We start from the raw sequence: 18,258 nt of genomic DNA on the forward strand, positions 1-18,258 counted from the left end.
TTCGATATTAATAGCGACCTCTGGGCTGTTAAACTTGTACTTACGTCGCTCTGCACATGGGGGTGTTTTCCCATTTCGCCTGCACCAAAATTCGGTCGCGATTCGATCCCTCGTTCTTGAGCTCAGCAGCCAAGCGCCATATAGCCAAAAAACATCTCATCGTGCAAATAGCCTATAGAACTGGTCCAGTTGTACTGGAAGTTGACAGTCATTTCTTTTATAATTTTCCACTGTATAGAGCCACGCGCATACCTCGGGATAGTTTTTATCATATACTACTGGCGCAGCGGTCCTTTTTCGCCGTTTTAATTTGTTATCCTTTTTTTTCTGCCTGCACCAATCTGCATGGACACAGCTGCTTGCTTTTGTGTATGCTAGCTACACTGCACGCCTAAATTTCATCATGCGTGAGGTACAGGTTCTATCTGAGTCCGCTGAAGCTTAGAGCGCTTGAGTGCCGTTCTGTGCTCCCTACGTTGCCGCCAGAAGAACGCCATTTGTCCCAATCAGCGTGCGCTGTTCTGTCGAACGCGCAGCACTTGGTCTTAGCCGAAAAAAAAGAAAAAGAAATCTGTCCTGAGCTGCCTGGCAAGTAGGAACCAATAATTTCGTTTTATTTTCCGTTCATCGCCAGTTGCACTAGAGAGTTTTGTCATTGCGAAGGAGTCTCACCAGCGTATACGTTTAGTGGGCTATACGCGTGACCTTGTGCTGATGCGTAGTTGGCTGATACGATATGCGCTGTGCTAAAGCCCCATTAGCTCGTTACCGTCTTCAGCCCCCTGTCAAAACGCAGGTTGCAACTAGTGAAGATCATTCCCTCTCTGCCATGGTGCAGGAGGCCAACAAACAAAAGAGCGTCCAGCGTTACGTCGGCGATGTGAATGCCAGGGACGTTCCCTTTCGCGCAGTCCAGCGCCGGCGGCCGCTTTGGTACACCGCAGAAGCCGACGCGAGTGTCGCTCCTGCGAGTGCCTCTCCTCCGTCTTCGGGACGGTGTGGCCGCGGTGAAAAGTTGCTACGGGGCGAGCGACGCGGCTACGCTCCCAGTGCCGGCCGTGCCTTCTTTTTTTGCTTTCCCACTGCCGCGATCGAGTTGATGTATGGCGGCGGGTCAGCGGCGGCGGCGGCGCACCGCTCGGCGCCGTGCACCCATCCGCCACGCCCGGGTCCGCCTGGCTGCGGCCGCACGGCGCTGAAAAACGCGCCCCGGCGGAAGATGGGCACAGGCTGCTCCCACCGACGCGGCTGCATCCATAAAGCGCGCACCCCGCTGGCACCTCGTCTCAACGCGCGGCACGCACCAGCTTGCTAAATTTACGGTTCGCGAGACGGCGAGAAAGGAGGCAATCGCGACATTACTTACGTTGACGCGTCAGTTCGCATAAACTAGGCGCAGAGCGCGCTTGTTTTGCGCGCCCTTTGATCGGCGGCCCTTTCGGAAGACCGCATTGGTAGCAGCAGCAGCGGGCGAGCTCCTTCTTTCCTTTGCCCACTGCGGTTCTCCCTGGTGCGGGTGGCGATGAGCGGCGTTCTTCGCATCTTCGGTAACGGGCGGTATGGCGTTGGTTGCGTGACCTAGTTCTAAAAATACACAATTTTTAGCGCCGTGACAACTTGACTACTCTAGGTCAACCCTATTAATTCGTAGCCTATTTACGTCGTGACGTTCCCGGACTAGTATCTCACATCAGCAACATGTTTCCTTCACAGCGCGCCCACCGCTCGGCGTGCAGCCTCTATAGGCGAACCTTACTCGTGCCGAAAGCTTCGCTGTTCGGACATGAGGAGGAATTGAAGTGGGATCTTCTCGTAACCAGCGCACTGCCTGCCTAGCATTTCGCTCAAACCCGCTACTCTTGCAGCAGTCTTAGCGAGAAGGGAGGCTAAGCTATGGTTTCTAGAATGCACTGTAATTTCGCCGAGCGAAGACATTAGATGATGTCAAGGGCGCCATATTGTTGTACAGCTCACAGTCTCAGTGGCGCAGGTGGCGATGAGTTGCATTTCGCCATCCTCCGTGTAGAACTCGAAATGTCTGTCAATGTGATGCCAGTGAGAACGCTGACTATCGCTCAATACTTGCCGAATTGCTTTAACCAAATAATTCGTTATGATGGAGTTATGATGACCAGGCAGTTGAAAGCTTCTATGAAGATGTAGAATCGGCAATGCGAAAAGTAAAGACGCAGTATACTGTACTAATGGGCGACTTCAATGCCAAGGTAGGGAAAAAACAGGCAGGAGACAAGACAGTAGGTGACTATGGCATTGGTTCTAGGAATAGCAGAGGGGAGTTACTAGTTGAGTTTGCAGAGCGCAATAACTTACGAATCATGAATACCTTCTTCAGCAAACGGAAGAACCGAAAATGGACATGGAAAAGTCCTAACGGAGAGACTAAAAATGAAATCGACTTCATAATGTGTTCAACCCCCGCCATTGTGCAGGATGTAGAGGTAATCGGGAAAGTTCGATGTAGTGACCACAGGATGGTGAGGTCCCGAATTAACCTAAATCTGAAGAAGGAACGCAATAGATTAGTAAGAAAGAAACCCATCAACGAATTAGCGGTGAGGGGGAGGGCAGAAGAGTTCAGGATCTCGCTACAGAATAGGTATTCAGCTCTAACTGAGGATGTCGACATTACCCTAGAGGCAAGGAACAATAATTTCAGAGATATCATTACTGAGTGCGCGGTAGAAGTAGGCGGTAGGATAGTTAGAGAGGATACCGGTAAGCTGTCCAAGGCGACGAAAGATTTGATTAAGAAACGGCAGAGTATGAAAGCTTCCAATCCAACAGACCAGATCGAATTGGCCGAGATATCAAAGCTAATCAATAAGCGCAAGGTGGCCGATATAAGGAAGTATAACATGGAGAAAATTGAGCATGCTGTAAAGAACGGGGGAAGCCTTAAAGCGGTAAAGAAGAAATTAGGCATAGGCAAAAACCAGATGTATGCGATAAGGGACAAGGCGGGCAACGTCATCACTAATATGGACAAGATAGTCAAAGTAGCCGAGGAGTTCTATACAGATCTCTACAGTAGCCAAAGTAGTCAGGACCGTAATGAGATTGGCGGTAGGGAAAAACAGTCAGACGTTCCACCAGTAACGAAGGACGAGGTCAAGAAAGCACTAGAAACTATGAAAAGGGGGAAATCAGCTGGAGAGGATCAGATAACTACAGATTTGCTGAAGGACGGGGGGGATATCGTGCTATAAAAACTGGCCACCCTGTATATGCAGTGCCTGGTGTCATCGACGGTACCGGAAGCATGGAAGAATGCAAACATTATCCTCATTCACAAGAAAGGGGACTCTAAGGACCTTAAAAATTACAGACCAATCAGCTTACTGTCTGTTACGTATAAGGTATTTACTAAGGTAATCGCTAATAGAATCAGGACAACCTTAGACTGCAATTAAGCAAAGGATCAAGCAGGGTTTCGGAAACGGTACTCTACTATCGATCATATCCATACCATCAATCAGGTGATAGAAAAATGCTCGGAATATAACCAGCCCTTATACATAGCATTCATTGATTACGAAAAAGCATTTGACTCAGTTGAAACCTCGGCGGTGATGCAGGCATTGCGAAATCAGGGCGTAGACGAGCCGTACGTGAAAGTGCTGGAAGATATATATAGTGGCTGCACAGCAACCATAGTTCTACATAAAGAAAGCAACAAAATTCCCATAAAGAAAGGTGTTAGGCAAGGAGACACAATCTCCCCAGTACTATTCACAGCTTGTTTAGAGGAAGTATTCAGAGACTTGGAATGGGAGCAGTTAGGGATAAGGGTAGATGGAGAATACCTCAGTAATCTGCGATTTGCTGATGACATTGCCTTGCTAAGCAACTCGGGAGATGAACTGCAAATAATGATTGATGACCTAGACAGGAAAAGTAGAAAGGTAGGCTTGAAAATCAATATGCAGAAGACTAAGGTAATGTTCAACAGCCTCGGGAAGGAACAGGAGTTTACATTAGGTAGCGAAATACTGGAAGTAGTAGGCGAATATATCTACTTAGGACAGGTAGTAACCGCAGATCCGGATCATGAAAAGGAAATAACAAGAAGAATAAGATTGGGATGGAGCGCATTTGGCAAGCACTCGCAGATTATAACTAGCAGCTTACCGGTATCGCTCAAGAGGAAAGTATACAACAGTTGCATCTTGCCTGTACTCACCTATGGGGCTGAAACGTGGAGACTAACCAAGAGAGTTCTACTTAAGTTGAGGACAACCCAGAGGGCTATGGAACGAAAAATGGTAGGGGTAACTTTAAGAGATAGAAAGCGTGCAGAGTGGGTCAGAGAAATAACTCAAGTTAACGACATTCTAGTGGAAATTAAGAAGAAGAAATGGACATGGGCAGGACATGTAGTGCGAAGAGAGGATAACCGATGGTCGCTGAGGGTAACAAACTGGATTCCAAGGGAAGGAAAGCGTAGCAGGGGGCGGCAGAAAGTTAGGTGGGCGGATGAGATTAAGAAGTTCGCAGGGGTCAAGTGGATGCAGCTAGCACAGAACCGGGTTAAGTGGAGAGATATGGGAGAGGCCTTCGCCCTGCAGTGGGTATAATCAGGCTGATGATGATGATGATGAAATAATTCGTTATCTCAGTGCCAGCCTCTGTCTGGATGAAGCAAACTGCGTGTCTGAGTTCGAAGCTGCGACGAATGTTTTTTCATGCGAATTTGGCTTTTGAGAAACCAGACTGGCTGCCCTTGCGATCGCATAGTTAAGACTGTGTGGTACAAAAATATTCCGTTTAAAATACCTGACGTTTCACGCACCCAATCTCATCGCGCTTTTATTTTTCCTGGCGCAGAGTTTAGTGCTTGTGCAGTTGTGGATGATTCGGTTTGGTTTAACGTTCCAAACGTTAAACCAAACCAAGGTTAAACGTTCCAAAGCAACTCAGGCTATGAGACACGCGTTAGTGGAGGGCTTCAGAAATTTCGACCACCTACGGATGCAATGAATTAAAGGCGGCAGTGTGGTTCGCGCTCTCACAAAAGTAAAAAGTTGCTAGGCAATGTCCCTTGATAGCTATTTAAATAAGTTCTTTTTTGTAATATGAGCTACCGCATCAAAGCAGCGTTTCTTGGAAGCAAAGTCTTCACTTTTATTTTTCCTTTTTTTTTATTTATAATTCTAAAACCATTGCCCTGGCGCGCGCGGCGAAAACCAACGGATAACTTTTCGTGGTTCCACTCTGTACGTACTCACATTACATTGATTTGTTAAATCAATGATTGCCCATAGAGTAGGCAGCTTCAACGCCGCTCCCTCTGACCCTTGCACTCCATCTAGCCGTGCATTTTACGAAAGGCTGCGACACGTGTTATAGAATATAAGTAGATATAGCTCCAGTCTGACAGCGTGACTCCGTAAAGCAGACAGTGGCGCAGAGCATACGCTGATCGCTCTTTCGCGTCGTAGATGAGGATCGTTCCGTGCGGTAACAGGGGGGCTCGGCAGACGACCAGGAAAAACCTTTTCGGGGCACGTAGTGGGACGGCTCCGCTGCGCCTCCCAGGAAGTGGCGGCGGCGCCTGCCCGCAGGCGGGCCTCACGCTGGCTACATGCGTGGCTTCGACCAAAGCCGTCTCCGAGGGTACACTCCCTTGGGTGTCGCGTCATTTGGTCCGAGAAGCTGTCACGTGCGACATTGCTTGCCCAAGGCACAGCAACGGGTTATGCCCAGGGACAGTCATGTGCTGAAAGCGTCACAGGAAACTGCCCACGGTTCCTCTCAAAATTCAACGTCTCCTCGCGATATTCTCGTCGCCAGTCGAAATCGCCTCATCATCTCGGGTCCTTCGTGCAGGCACCTTTTGGGCAGAGCGGGCGATGGACGGCCGCGCTGTCACGGGAGGGCACGCCCGTGCTCTACGCCCAGCGGTCGGCGCGTGTCGGCCCTGCCCGCGACCACCAACGGCGCCGCAGGGAAGCGCGTATTTCAGCGCTCCTATCCCGGATGTGGGCGCCGCCTCGGGGCTCCCCGCCGGGCCTCGGGGGCCGCCTCGGGCGCGCACTGGCATCTTTACGGTCGCGGCCAAGATTGTCATCTGAGCGCGCCTAGGCCGCCACCGTGACGCCGGCGCGCCCTTGGAGTGCCGCGCACTTATATTTACGGCGCTCCAACCGCCTAGCGACCCGAGACGAGCCCGTGTCCGGCAAACGAACGCGGGACTGCGCTTCGAGTCCGCCATTCCTCTGCTCCACGAGATTCGCTCGCGCGTGCAAGGACTGGGGGCTGCTTTAACTCTCTCCTCGAGGCAGGATGCGAGCCGAATGCTCCCTCGCGCAGGCCTGTGTTCACAGCAAAAGCGCTGGCTCACCAATTCCCTGTTTACGTCGTCATGTTGTCTCACAACCGTCGTTCTTTCTCTTAACGATAGCTTTCTCTCGTTCACAGAATGCTGCCAAGTCACAAACAATGTCCGATCACACAATATTGATGCTCGACGCAGCCGCCGAGGCACGTGGGCAGCGCCTTTTGTTTCCCTGGGGAGAGGAAGCGGCCGCGGAGGAGCGCGCCTGCCTGACCCGGAGCGCCCGCGGCGGCTGCATCGACGCCGCGTGTTCCGCGGGCACGAGTGCATGTTCGCCGCGACGAAGAGGAAAAACTTTCCAGCGCACCAAATTGTGTCCCGCGGGCAGCTGTCCCGGGGCGGACGTGCGCTCCGGCGACGGCTGCCCCGTAAACTAGCCCAACCTGACATGGCGCCCGGGGCCAGGACACTCTTATCGCTGTACCCCGAGGCAGTCGTCGAGGCGATTCCCCCCGTCCCCCCCGCAGAGGAGTCTCGCTAACCTGACGCGTCGTCTGGCGCTGTCTATTCCGTGAAACGATCGCCTGCGGCTCGCCACAGAGTCCTGGAAAAGGCACCGCGGGCGTAGTCGTCGATGGCCCCAGGCGCGTTTCCCGGCTAATGGCCGCCGGAGGCGCTGCCCCTTCGGACGCGGCTAATTGCGAGAAATGGCCCGCTCATCCGGGGAGAGCGGGTGCCTTCGAGCGCTTTAATTGGGAGCATGTGTCCTTTGTGCGTCGCGCGCTGGCTCCGATCCACGGTCGGATCCTGAGAAAGCGCCCTTATCGGCGCGCCCCATCTCGCGGGTGTCGCGCTCTCGTGACTCGGGTCGGGCGGCGAGTGTTGGTCCGCGTATTAGCATAATCTGTTCATAAGGATCGCCGCCTTCTACTGCAGGTTTACTGCCGCTTCTGGGAGCGCTTGTCTTTTCGCTTCCGCGCTGCTTCACGGAGGCAGGTCGGCTAATGGAATCCGCCACTCGGGCGTTCTTCGCGGCCACTCCGCCGGCGGAATACTGAACAGCGTGGCGGCACACGAAGGGCGCAGACGCCCCGCCGCACTTGGGAAACACTGCGAGTGCAGCGTCCGAAGATTGGGAAAGAAAGTGCTCATCGAGACGGGCTTATGCATCGAGAAAAGCAACCTGATGCATACCACTTTTGCCATGTACAAGCCAAACTAAGTTAAGCTGTAGGTAAGACATAGCAGGATGACATAATGTTTAGAAGGGGAGTAGGAGAGGGGACGGTTAACACACTTGAAGGTGCGGGGCGTATCTATGCACTCGAACTAAAAGAAAAAGTCGGCAACTGTCATACATTCCACGTGGCCACCACCGCACCTGTAGTCGAGGCTTTGGTGCCGCCGCCAGTCTGCTGCTTTTTTACCCACTTTTATTGGTCATACCTTCCTACTGAAGAAACAGGGGCATATTTCTGATAATTTTCAGAAAGCACTGCAGTTTAGTCGATCTTGCTCTGATATCAGTGGATGGTGGATCTGTTTATGCGCTTAAAATTTTCAAGGTAAACGATAAACATGCTCTTTTAATCCGAAATCGACAGTTTGTAGTGCGGTCACGTGTTTCTTTCGTTGATCATAGTTTCTAAATAAAAAAAAAAAAGAACATTGTCCGTACGCTGACCTCGAAGCGAAAATGATCACAGGTAGACGATGGTCGCTCTGATGGTATATATATAATGCGTGATCATGGCTCTTTGCCGCTTTCATAGACAACCTTGCATGTCTTGGTTGAGGGTCCGTGTCCCGCTCGACGGCTGACGCAAGTTTCAACTAACAGTTTTGTGCTAGGTCTCACACAGATTCGAATGCGACTGGTCCAGCACATTTCTGGGGCCACAATGATTTCACCAGTGACCTCCTCATCTGACAAGGTATTTGGTCATGTATACTATGCAAGGAAAGACAAAGTATTTTAAAACACTTAAGGAAATCTACTTCAAATTAGATAACTGCATTTCCCATTCAAATTACATTTCTTTTCGAAATCTATTGTACTTACTTCCTCCTCTCTCTTCCCTCCTTCGTCACTCTCCACTTGACTAGTCCGACTCACAGACGGCCGTCCCGACATTCCTTCGATTTGATCCTTCTAACACTGCCGAACAATCACAACCTTTTTTGGGACAGTTCCCTCGACATTTAAAGAATAAAGTTCGAGCATTCAATGCTTACTCCGCACACTTCGTTATTTATTGATTTTCATTCACATATAATGAAGGAAGACGAGGCCCCTAAAATGAGGCTTCTTTCCTAACTAGCATTTCAGCTAAGTGGAAAAATAACCAAAAACTCGTCTTTCTATGCAATAATGATGCTCTATTTCGCATTGGAAAGGCCTGTACATCCCCGCAAATGAAATGATGCTCTTCTGCATCATTTGATGTAGTCTGCAATGCAGCCGGCCTCGAAGTTCCGCCCACATTCAGAACTGGCAGACAAGGTTCATTTGCGTAAAAAAAGAAGTAACTTTTTGTTAAAGCGTTCCGTTTTACCTAAGGAAAATCAAATCACAGGACGAAATTGCAGTCATGAATTTTCATGCTGCTGGCTTTTTTGATATAGTGAAACATAAGAAAACTGGTTTTATTTACTGACGTTATTGCTCGGTCAACAGAGTAATACAGCTCTCTACGGCCCATGATCCATTGTTAAAAACCGCTCTTCCTTTTTACTTGTATTCAGCTATAGTCACCTGTGACCGGCGTCAAACATAGGCAAAACGCAGCAAAACGCAAGGGGGAAATATTATCTATGCTTTTGGTAGCGTAGACACAAGTGGGAAGTATAAACGCAGAGTCTGTCTGTCTGTCTGTCTCTCTCTCTCTCTCTGTGTGTGTGTGTGTGTGTGTGTGTGTGTGTGTGTGTGTGTGTGTGTGTGTGTGTGTGTGTGTGTGTGTGTGTGTGTGTGTGTGTGTGTGTGTGTGTGTGTGTGTGTGTGTGTGTGTGTGTGTGTGTGTGTGTGTGTGTGTGTGTGTGTGTGTGTGTGTGAGAGAGAGAGAGAGAGAGAGAGAGAGAGAGAGAGAGAGAGAGAGAGAGAGAATGAATAAGCGCAGTGCAGCTGGCATTACTTGCTCAAGGACTACATCGGGATGCTAGCTTTACTGACGCTTGGTGAATAGCAAGCGCTAAGCTTCACTTTTCCTCAAAACTATACAACGAACTGACGGCTCGATAACGTCCTTAAAATAGCGAAAACTCACCCCGACACACCTAGGCCTTGAAAGTTGCACGGTCCTTATTAGAGTCCCTCTGCGTTGTCCATCAGCCAACCTTGGTACCCTGCGGACATTTGAATCTGCTCTATCGAGAACGAGGTTACAATTTTATAAAAGCCTACTGTAACAAACAGGACGAAGCGAGCCGACGATTTTAGTTCGGAGTTGTCGTATAGCGCGGCACGCCTATCCGTACTACCAACAGTGGATGTTAAGCTAATTTAAGCGTTTGAGGCGCTTTGTGCACAATTTTGTACGTTGCGGCTGCAGAGATTTTTTTGGGAGTCTGCAACAAGCAACACTGCTGTATGTGTTTGAGATGTATTTAACACAGTTTAAAAACTAAACAAAGTGTTTTTCTGCCTGTCTAGCGAACGCAGTATATAATATTTACCAAAAGCATTCAGTCTACATCGTAGCACGACCTCCGCCATTTAATAATAGTTGGTTCGCAGGAAAGGAAAGGCGTAACATCTGTCGCGCTTGTTCTGTGGACACCTAACCACGCCGTAAGGGAAGGAAGGAAGGTGAAAGTGGAAGGAGCGAAAGAAAAGCCGTAGTGAAGGGCTACGGAGTAATTTCGATCACCTGAGGATATTTAACGTGCGCTGATATCGCGCAGCACACGAACGCCTCTTCGTTTCGCCTACCTCACCGATTTCCCCCATTATCATGTAGACACGTTTTGTGACGAGCGATATAACGTTGTTTTCTTTTCCTGCCTTTCTGCGCGCCATTTGCATCTCCGATGTAAGCACCATTAAATGAGCACAGGAGGCCTGCCACAGGAGCATCTGTGCGTAGCCTTGTCTATGCATTCGTTCTGACCTTCCACGATGGCTCAGTTGTCAGGAGTCAGGACGCTTGACTACTACACTCAAGGACCTGGGATGAAATTCCGCCTGCGCGGCAGCAACGTTATATATATATATATATATATATATATATATATATATATATACATACACACCAGTCATGCACGCGTTTCACTGCACTGCAACTGTTTTCTGCGACTGTCACTGCACACTGAGATTGAGAACTTGGGTGTCAGCCTCACCGCGATTGTGAAATGGCGATATGAATGTCACAACTTAGTACTTACACGGTGTTTTTTTTTTTTTTTTTTTGTCATTGAGTGCGCAAGGTGGCTGAACAAGGGCTATTTGGAATAGGCGTCGCTTCGGTCTATTACGGCGCTTTTCATGCAGCGCGTCGAAAACGTAGTTCTATATTTAATTTTACCTTTAATAAGCTCGCATTATTCTTGACGGTTACTTCAAATAACGCTAATTTATATACAAAAACAGGGATATTAATTATTTAAATAAATAATTAATTAATTAGCTCTGCCTCTGTCATCTATTGCCTCAACGTATCCTGAATTCTGCGGACAAGCTAATCGCTGTGCTTGGTATCAGAGTAGCGCCGAATGAACATAAGTTATCCCATATGCTTCACGAATTAAAAAAAAAAAAAGAACGAGGAAAAGAAACCGCGGTTGAAAGTGTTTGTCTCCCTTTGCATATAAGGCAACGTTGAAATCTTCGCGGCACTAATGTACTTTATCGATATTTTATTTAACGCAGCCAGGCTCTATAGTTCACGCACCCAATAGTACCTAGTAATGACCTACTGCTCATTATCTGTACGCTAAATTTCACGTAAGTTTCCACAGTGTAATAAAGCCGTTTCGTTTTTTAAGACACACGTTTCAGCAACGGCGCAATCACCTCCTCATCCGCCATATCGCAGTGCCGTCGCGCCACCTATAGGAACTGGAATGACCGACTAGCGTACTATGGCGAACTGGTGCATGACCAAATGACTTGGTGACCGTATATGACCACATGAATAATTGACCGCATTACTAATTACGCAGCGTAATAATTAGTCAATTGTTATTAAAATTGAACATTACGCTGCCCAAAAAGACATATATGGTTCGATAGCTTATACCGAATACTATTGCACTGCACTAACTGCAGTTCTTAATTACCGTTGATTAGTGAAGTGTGATTAAAAACTTATCTCTACGCTGCTTCGTCAGCTCGTATGTCGTTGAAAAGGCTTCGACGAGTAGAATCCAAAAATATGTCATCGCACAGCTGTCACTCGATACTGGGCGTAATCAGGGTTAAACCTCTATAATTTCTTTCATTTCGGCTAGAGTATCGGGTATACCGTGTCTTTCGGTGCCTTCGTGGTACTAAATGAAAAAAAAAAAAAAAAAAAAAAGACACCTATGTTAAAAAGAGCTTCTCGATTTCTCTCGAAAGCTTTCGAGTCATTTATTCCTGCGCTTTTTGAGGTCAGAATTTTCGGCCACCGGGTAATAGTACACCGCCATTCATTCCGAGAAAGGCAGTTGGTGCGCACCCGGGTACTTATAGAAGCAAGCCAGTCTCCGAACAATTGCTCCCATTTGAGATCGTGGTAGGCGCACAAAGCGTGTACTATTTGCTTGCATGGAGCTACCCCCAACGCCTCTCGCTATCTCACTTGAACCTGTGTCAAGCTGCACGGATAAAAAATGCCTGATTCACAAGCTCTCGCACGAGATCCTTCAGTGAAGAATGGCACACAACGAAGTCCTTGCTGCAAAGTCTGTTTACTCGGGTCCAACGTGCACAGTTTCGATACTGAAGCTTCAGTATAGTTAGAGTAAAGGTGACCGGAAACTAGGGTATATCAGTGTGCTGAAGAAGGTATATATTATTGAATCTTACTGTGAAACAGCGGGAAACTACGGTGTATAAATGACTTAATCGCATTTCAAGCAAATTCGCCATTGTTGTTGTTTGTGGGCTATACGAGTTTAGTGTTTGCCACGACCTGTAACATCGGATTATATTAACTAGTGGTAAATGTTTTCATGTATTCTAGAAGAAAATCTGCAGAAGAGGTTAATATTTCAAGCAGCATATATGTTTTAGCGCCTGTCATCGACGTCACTCATGCCGTGTATCCCTGTGCCCAGCTACAGAGTTCGCTTAGGGTCACGCACTTGTTTACATTGGTTTCTCTCGTTTGTCTGGGGTGTTTCTCTCTCTCTCTCTCATTGAGGCCCTTCGCTGCGCCCCCTAATTTGAGTCGTAAGTAATGTCCCTGCATACGACACCTGCTACGACACCGCGGCCTGTACTAATTCGCTCAGAGTTCTGTATATGCCAGTATCATAAGCAGAGATAGCTTATAGTCGAACGCCGAAAATACGCTCAAGTCGGGAGTAATGCTAGGTAGCTTGCTCGCCCCCCTCGCCCCCCCCCCCCTTTTTTTTTCGCTTCTTTTCTTTTTCCTTTGTTCTCCCCTCTTTTTCTTTCTCTTGCGCTCTCTGCATGCTCGAGTGGAAGGAAGGGGCGGAAGGCAAGGTGGTGGCGGCAGTCCTTTTAATTACAGCCGTCGGCGGGACGCTTCGTTTGTGAAGCGGAAACCTTCTTCGCAGTGCTGCCGCTTCCTTTGTGCACGGCTGTCTCGTGGTCTACTTTCGTGCGAATAATGGACGCCCAGGGCGACAAAGCGCGCAAACGAGCGCGCGCTGATGAAAGCGTCGCCCCTCGGGCCGCCGCCGCCGCCGATCGCTGATTGCACGCGCCGGACTTTCATTAGCCGCCGCCAAGGAATGGCTCCGCCGAATCTTCGCCTCTCGCGTCGTCCGCCGCAGTTGTCTCTTTTCCTGAGACATATATGTATATATATATTTTTTTTTTGCCTACCCGCTCACTCATCGCGTCGCTTCGTGACAGGGTGAGAAGTTGACGGCTATTGGGTCGTCCCTCGAAAAGTCTACTCGCGAAAACACGGCGTCAAAGGGGGAGGACGGGGTGCGCTCGTCGGTATTGCGGACGGATGAGATGTCGCGCTCGATATAGGGAAGGACCGGGGGCTTCGTTGAAAGCTCCTCGTCGCGCCGTATTGCCGGAATTTCGCAGGTGTGCTGTATTTTTTTTTCTTTTTTTTTTTTCCTTGGTGATACCCTGCCAGACTTCGGGGTGTTTGCATTGAAGTTCTCAGCTATTTGAATACGGTCCTGGCGGCCATGTGTCGCAGTGGCTGTGTTGAAAGTTCCACGGCAATTAACGAGCCCTGCTTTTACTTGACACCGATCCGACGCCTCTCAGTCCCAGATTCTTATTGCAAAACTTCTCGTGTAGGAAAAACACTCGCTTTCAATGGATGTGTCTTCGTCGAACTGTACTGCCTAATAATACATGGCACAAATTGCGATTTGGAGGAGAATGAGAGTGCTTAATTCTTAATGCGAGTGCGTGTATAATAATAATAATAATAATAATAATCATAATAATAATAATAATAATAATAATAATAATAATAATAATAATAATAATTGGTTCACAGGAAAGGAAAGGTGCAGTATCTGTCACACTTACTCTGTGGACACCTGAACCGCGCCGTAAGGGAAGGGATGAAGGTGGGAGTGAAAGTGTAAAGAGAGAAAGGGGAGCCGTAGTGGAGGTCTACGGAGTAATTTCGACCACCTGGGGATCTTTAACGTGCACAGCACACGGACGCCACTTCGTTTTGCGTGTATAGGCAGTAACTGTTTATTACTTGCCTTTTTTGTTTGTTCGCTGCCCGCTTATTGCGAAACCACGCTTACCTTGTAAAAAATTATAAAAATAAACAGAAGACGCTGTCTTGGCTAAAATAGTTTGTCCCGAGTGCCTGTGAGAAACCCTGGACTTTCTCTGCCGTGTTGGTCATGGTCGGGTTTGGGCGTTCGTACTGTTGCAGTAAGAGGGAGCAGGTCGTTGCGGCACTCCATCACTCATGACTTTCTGGAGCACGTGGTGGCCTCGCATAACCTCTGCCGCATCTTAGCACTGCTGTGCGAAGGCGTCGCGGCGTGTACCGTCGCGTGCCGATACCGCCGCACTCCGACCACCGCGCTCGCCCGCCGCTAGAGTCATTACTCCTGCGGCGGTGAAAGGAAAACGCGTGCTTGTGCCGCTGGCCGGCGGCGTTGGGCAGACCCGAAGTGGCCAAAGAAAGGTGCGCCCGGCGCTCGCCGGCCGCGCGGAGCCGTAAAACACGGCCGCCTCCCCTCTTCAGCCGAGGGGACGGAACGGGACCCGGGAGTGGACTGCGATGAAATATGGGCTCAACCGGGCCCGTCCGCGCTTCGGATGCTGCACGGGCGCGTGTCGGCTGGCGCACCACCATTGCATTTTAAGCCCCCACCTCCACCTCTGATTCCTTGCGATGCGTTTTTCGTCCTCTCCCCGCTTCGCCTGATACAGTCGGACGCTCTCAGAGGGTGCACTCTTCTGCCGTATGCGGTCTCTGTCGGGGCGCGGCCATGAGCCACATAGCGTGCGCTACCTCCAGTACACTGGAGTCGTTGGCGCCCGCCTCCCCTTTTCTTCCGAATTGGTTGGCGTGGATCAGCGGGCCCGATCCTCCACAACCTGACCGTGTGACGTGAGCCCTCGTCAGCGTGCGCGCGGGCGGCAGTCTTCTAACCATCCACCTAGCTCGCGCTTTCCCCGCTGTACGCAGAGTAGCTGGCCAGAACCTGATAGCCTGGGCCCGACCTCTTTGCCTCTTCCTCGATCGCGTATAAATGCTCTCGGGGTAACGGAAGACGCCGACGATGACGACACCGGAGGCGCTTCGGGTGCGTCGCGCTCGATACACTCAGGCCCTAGTTGGAGGGTGTCTCGCGATAAGGAGGGACGTATACATTCAGACGCGCCCTTTTTAATTGCCTCTGCAGGAGTACTGTTTACAAGCACTGCGACGGGTGCCCCTGGGTTATATTTTACGCTGTGATCGCGCGCTGTCGCCTTTCTTGTTGCTCTCTTCGAGCATCAAGTGGGTGTGAAGTCGGCTAAAGTGGAACCGCCTATTCCAAGAAATCATTTAACACATCCGCATTCCAAAGCAGGAGAGAAACACTGTTTAAAAATATCTAGAGGGTGGAGAAGGCGGAAGGCTAGTCAGTACACTCCGAAGAAAAGAAGCACGATAAGAAACTGTGTGGTGAAAGGCTAAAAAGGCGCGAAAAATATTAGCACAAGGGGGAAAAAATGCCCGTTTTTCACTGTAGGGCGCTGTGAGAGCGCGTAGCAAAACTCCAGTGCAAAACCAAACGCGGAAGGTAACCTAAAGAACGGCCGATCTGAGAAATTGTTCAAGATCTCATAAATCAACCGGAGTGAATATATTTTAAACGCTGTTCATGAACGTTCCATCGTTACTTACAGCAGCTACAGGCAAAGGCAGGAATGATGCCTTTGCACCCTCGCTATAGGGCTGCTAATTTGATTTTGTTTTTTACTTTCGATGCAAACGATTTACCACCCTCGTATTCTGGCGTTTTTGTGCCTTACGCTTTTAAAGGTGAAAAATTTTACCCCATATATGCCTACCTTCGCATTTTGCGTTTTTTTTTTTCTCATGCCAACGCACAAGCGCATATGAAACTGATAAGTGTAGTATTATCAGTTCTTTGTTTAGTGTCAAACCCGAGCGAGTCTTGAATGACGAATTAATTTAGCCACTGCCTGTGCACCAAAGACCCTTTAAGTAAGTACTAAAACGACATCCGGAAGTCGCTATGTCTCCCATAATTAACCATCATCCCAACCGGTTGTGTTGTGATGCAAGGCTGTACTCAAGTTTACACCTCTTGCCAACTCGACCATGCCATGTGGTCTCATGACGTAACACAACCCGACGACCTTTCAGTGCCTGCAGCCATATCTCCTGATGCTTGACCATTTCGCTTATCGCTCAATACGCCGACAATGCCGGATTTTCTGGAGAACGGGGCTTTTATTGCGGTCGCGTTATAGGTTTTAGTGGGATATATATAATACAATCGGTGGTCGATTAGGGGTAACAGAATCGGTTCCATGGCAACGAAGTCGGTTTATGTGATGCGGGATGACGAGGTCAGGGGTGTGACTGCGGCAAGGGGCGGTCGCGGCTTGACCTGAACAGAAATAATTTGAGATGGTTTTGCCTTGCAGTGGTCGCGACCTTTCTGGCGATGTCGACGGTTACTATGAATTCGGCCTTTTGATCGGTTGACACGCCAGCTATAGCTTCCGCAACGCTGCATGGATTTAGTACACGCTCAAAACTAGAAATCCATCTTACACGCATGCCCAACAGCGTCGCCTCGTACGAGGGATTTGGACTAGGCCACGGCTGCTACGATCTGCCTTTGTTTTCTTATCCTTTGTATAGTTTCAAAATTAATAATGTAGTCGCTTTTCTTGTAGGCATTGCACCCAAAATTAGCGTCGTGGACAGATTATGCAAAATGATACGAATAATCACTGGCTCGGGTGCATGTCATTTTCTTTAAATGGTATCAAAAGAAATTGTTGTTTGCTTGAAATTTCAATGTCCTGTGCTGTCTTGTCGAGAGCGACGGAGTCGGTAAACACTTATTAAAAAAAAAAAAAAAAAACAGCGATTCAGCAGACTTTCTTTCTCACCTCTGTCACTTGACTCTTTGCTAATAGATTTTCCATCTGCTCACGCTTGTGCATTAGTTGGGTATTTGTTTGATGTAAATAGACGTCTCGAAAATTTCTTTGTAACGACGACTAATACCCCTGTTACAGGGTTAACCACGGTTACGCGAAACCGTGGTTATCCCATACTAAAATAGGGTACAGATATTAACTATTGCTGTATACTTCCAGAAACATTCCAATATTTTTTTTTTTTTTTTTTTTTTCGAAGAGCGCTTGTTCCGATGATTCTGTGTGCGGAGGAGGCACTCGGTAAATTTCACTATCCTTTTTCTACTTGCAGCCCCCTCCAGGATGTTCCTAAAGACGGGCTCACAGACTTCATCCCCAAAAAGAGCCTGAGGAGAAGCGTTGCAAACGAAAGCCCACGGTACGTGTTTAGTCATTAGATCATTTTGGCGTTGCGCGGAGACGTACTGGCGGGTTACCAGACCCCTTTTGTACGTGCACGCGCGGTGGCCGCACTTTGCTTCTGATGCTTTGATGCTACGCGTGCTCAGCGAACATCCGATAGACAGATATACACGTCTGTGCTAGTACGTCTCATGAGTATGTATTCTGCTTTCCAGCGTACGTTTGCCGAAGCTGAAGTATTTCTTATTTATATATACGTGTATACTATGTTCAGGGCGCTTCATGTGACTGCGACATGAGTACCACAAGTGGGAGGCATAGTTTTCAAAAACTATACAAGGCCGATTAAGGCGATAGCATTTAATGGCTCATGCTCGCGGATCGTGTCCGTCCGTCTGCAATGATTTCGTTACCCGGAAGGGGGGGTTGTGAATCGGAACTGACTATATATGTTCTCGTCGTCCCTATGCCAGCCGTGATAGGCCGGATCGGTGTCGGCTACTGGGCCTCTATACGTCCTGCTGCAACAGTCATCGGTGGAGAAAGGGGTTGGCCGGAAGCCCATCCTCTGTGGCTTCAAACCCGATGGAAGGCTGCAGCGGCTGCCACGCAACTTTGAGCGCCAATTGCGCTACGAGATCCGATTATGCCTGAGCGAAGGCATGCCTGAGTTCACGTGAAGGTGGTGAAAAGTCCGAAGGTTTTGACGCTACAGCGTTAAAAACCCCGTTCACCAAACATCCTACTTCGGCAGCCGTCCACCTGTGCCGACGTTGGCGTTGTGAGAGAAAAATCACGAGCATTGTGCTGGTAGCTGGCAGCTGAC

At 49.0% G+C, this 18,258-nt stretch overlaps 1 protein-coding gene across 2 annotated transcripts in view; it reads left to right on the forward strand.

The window, feature by feature from the left end:
* Positions 1-18,258, forward strand: part of twz (BTB/POZ domain-containing protein twz) — a 79,085-nt gene that overhangs the window by 29,910 nt on the left and 30,917 nt on the right. For both annotated transcript variants that reach the window (XM_084590432.1, XM_084590433.1), the window contains exon 2: positions 17,362-17,448. In XM_084590432.1, coding sequence (XP_084446558.1) covers positions 17,362-17,448 — 87 coding nt within the window. The remainder of the gene's footprint in view (positions 1-17,361; positions 17,449-18,258) is intronic.

The sequence above is a fragment of the Amblyomma maculatum genome, chromosome 1 (assembly GCF_055883805.1).
Source record: "Amblyomma maculatum isolate TAMU_Amacu chromosome 1, ASM5588380v1, whole genome shotgun sequence".
In the NCBI taxonomy this organism is placed as follows: Eukaryota; Metazoa; Arthropoda; class Arachnida; order Ixodida; family Ixodidae; genus Amblyomma; species Amblyomma maculatum.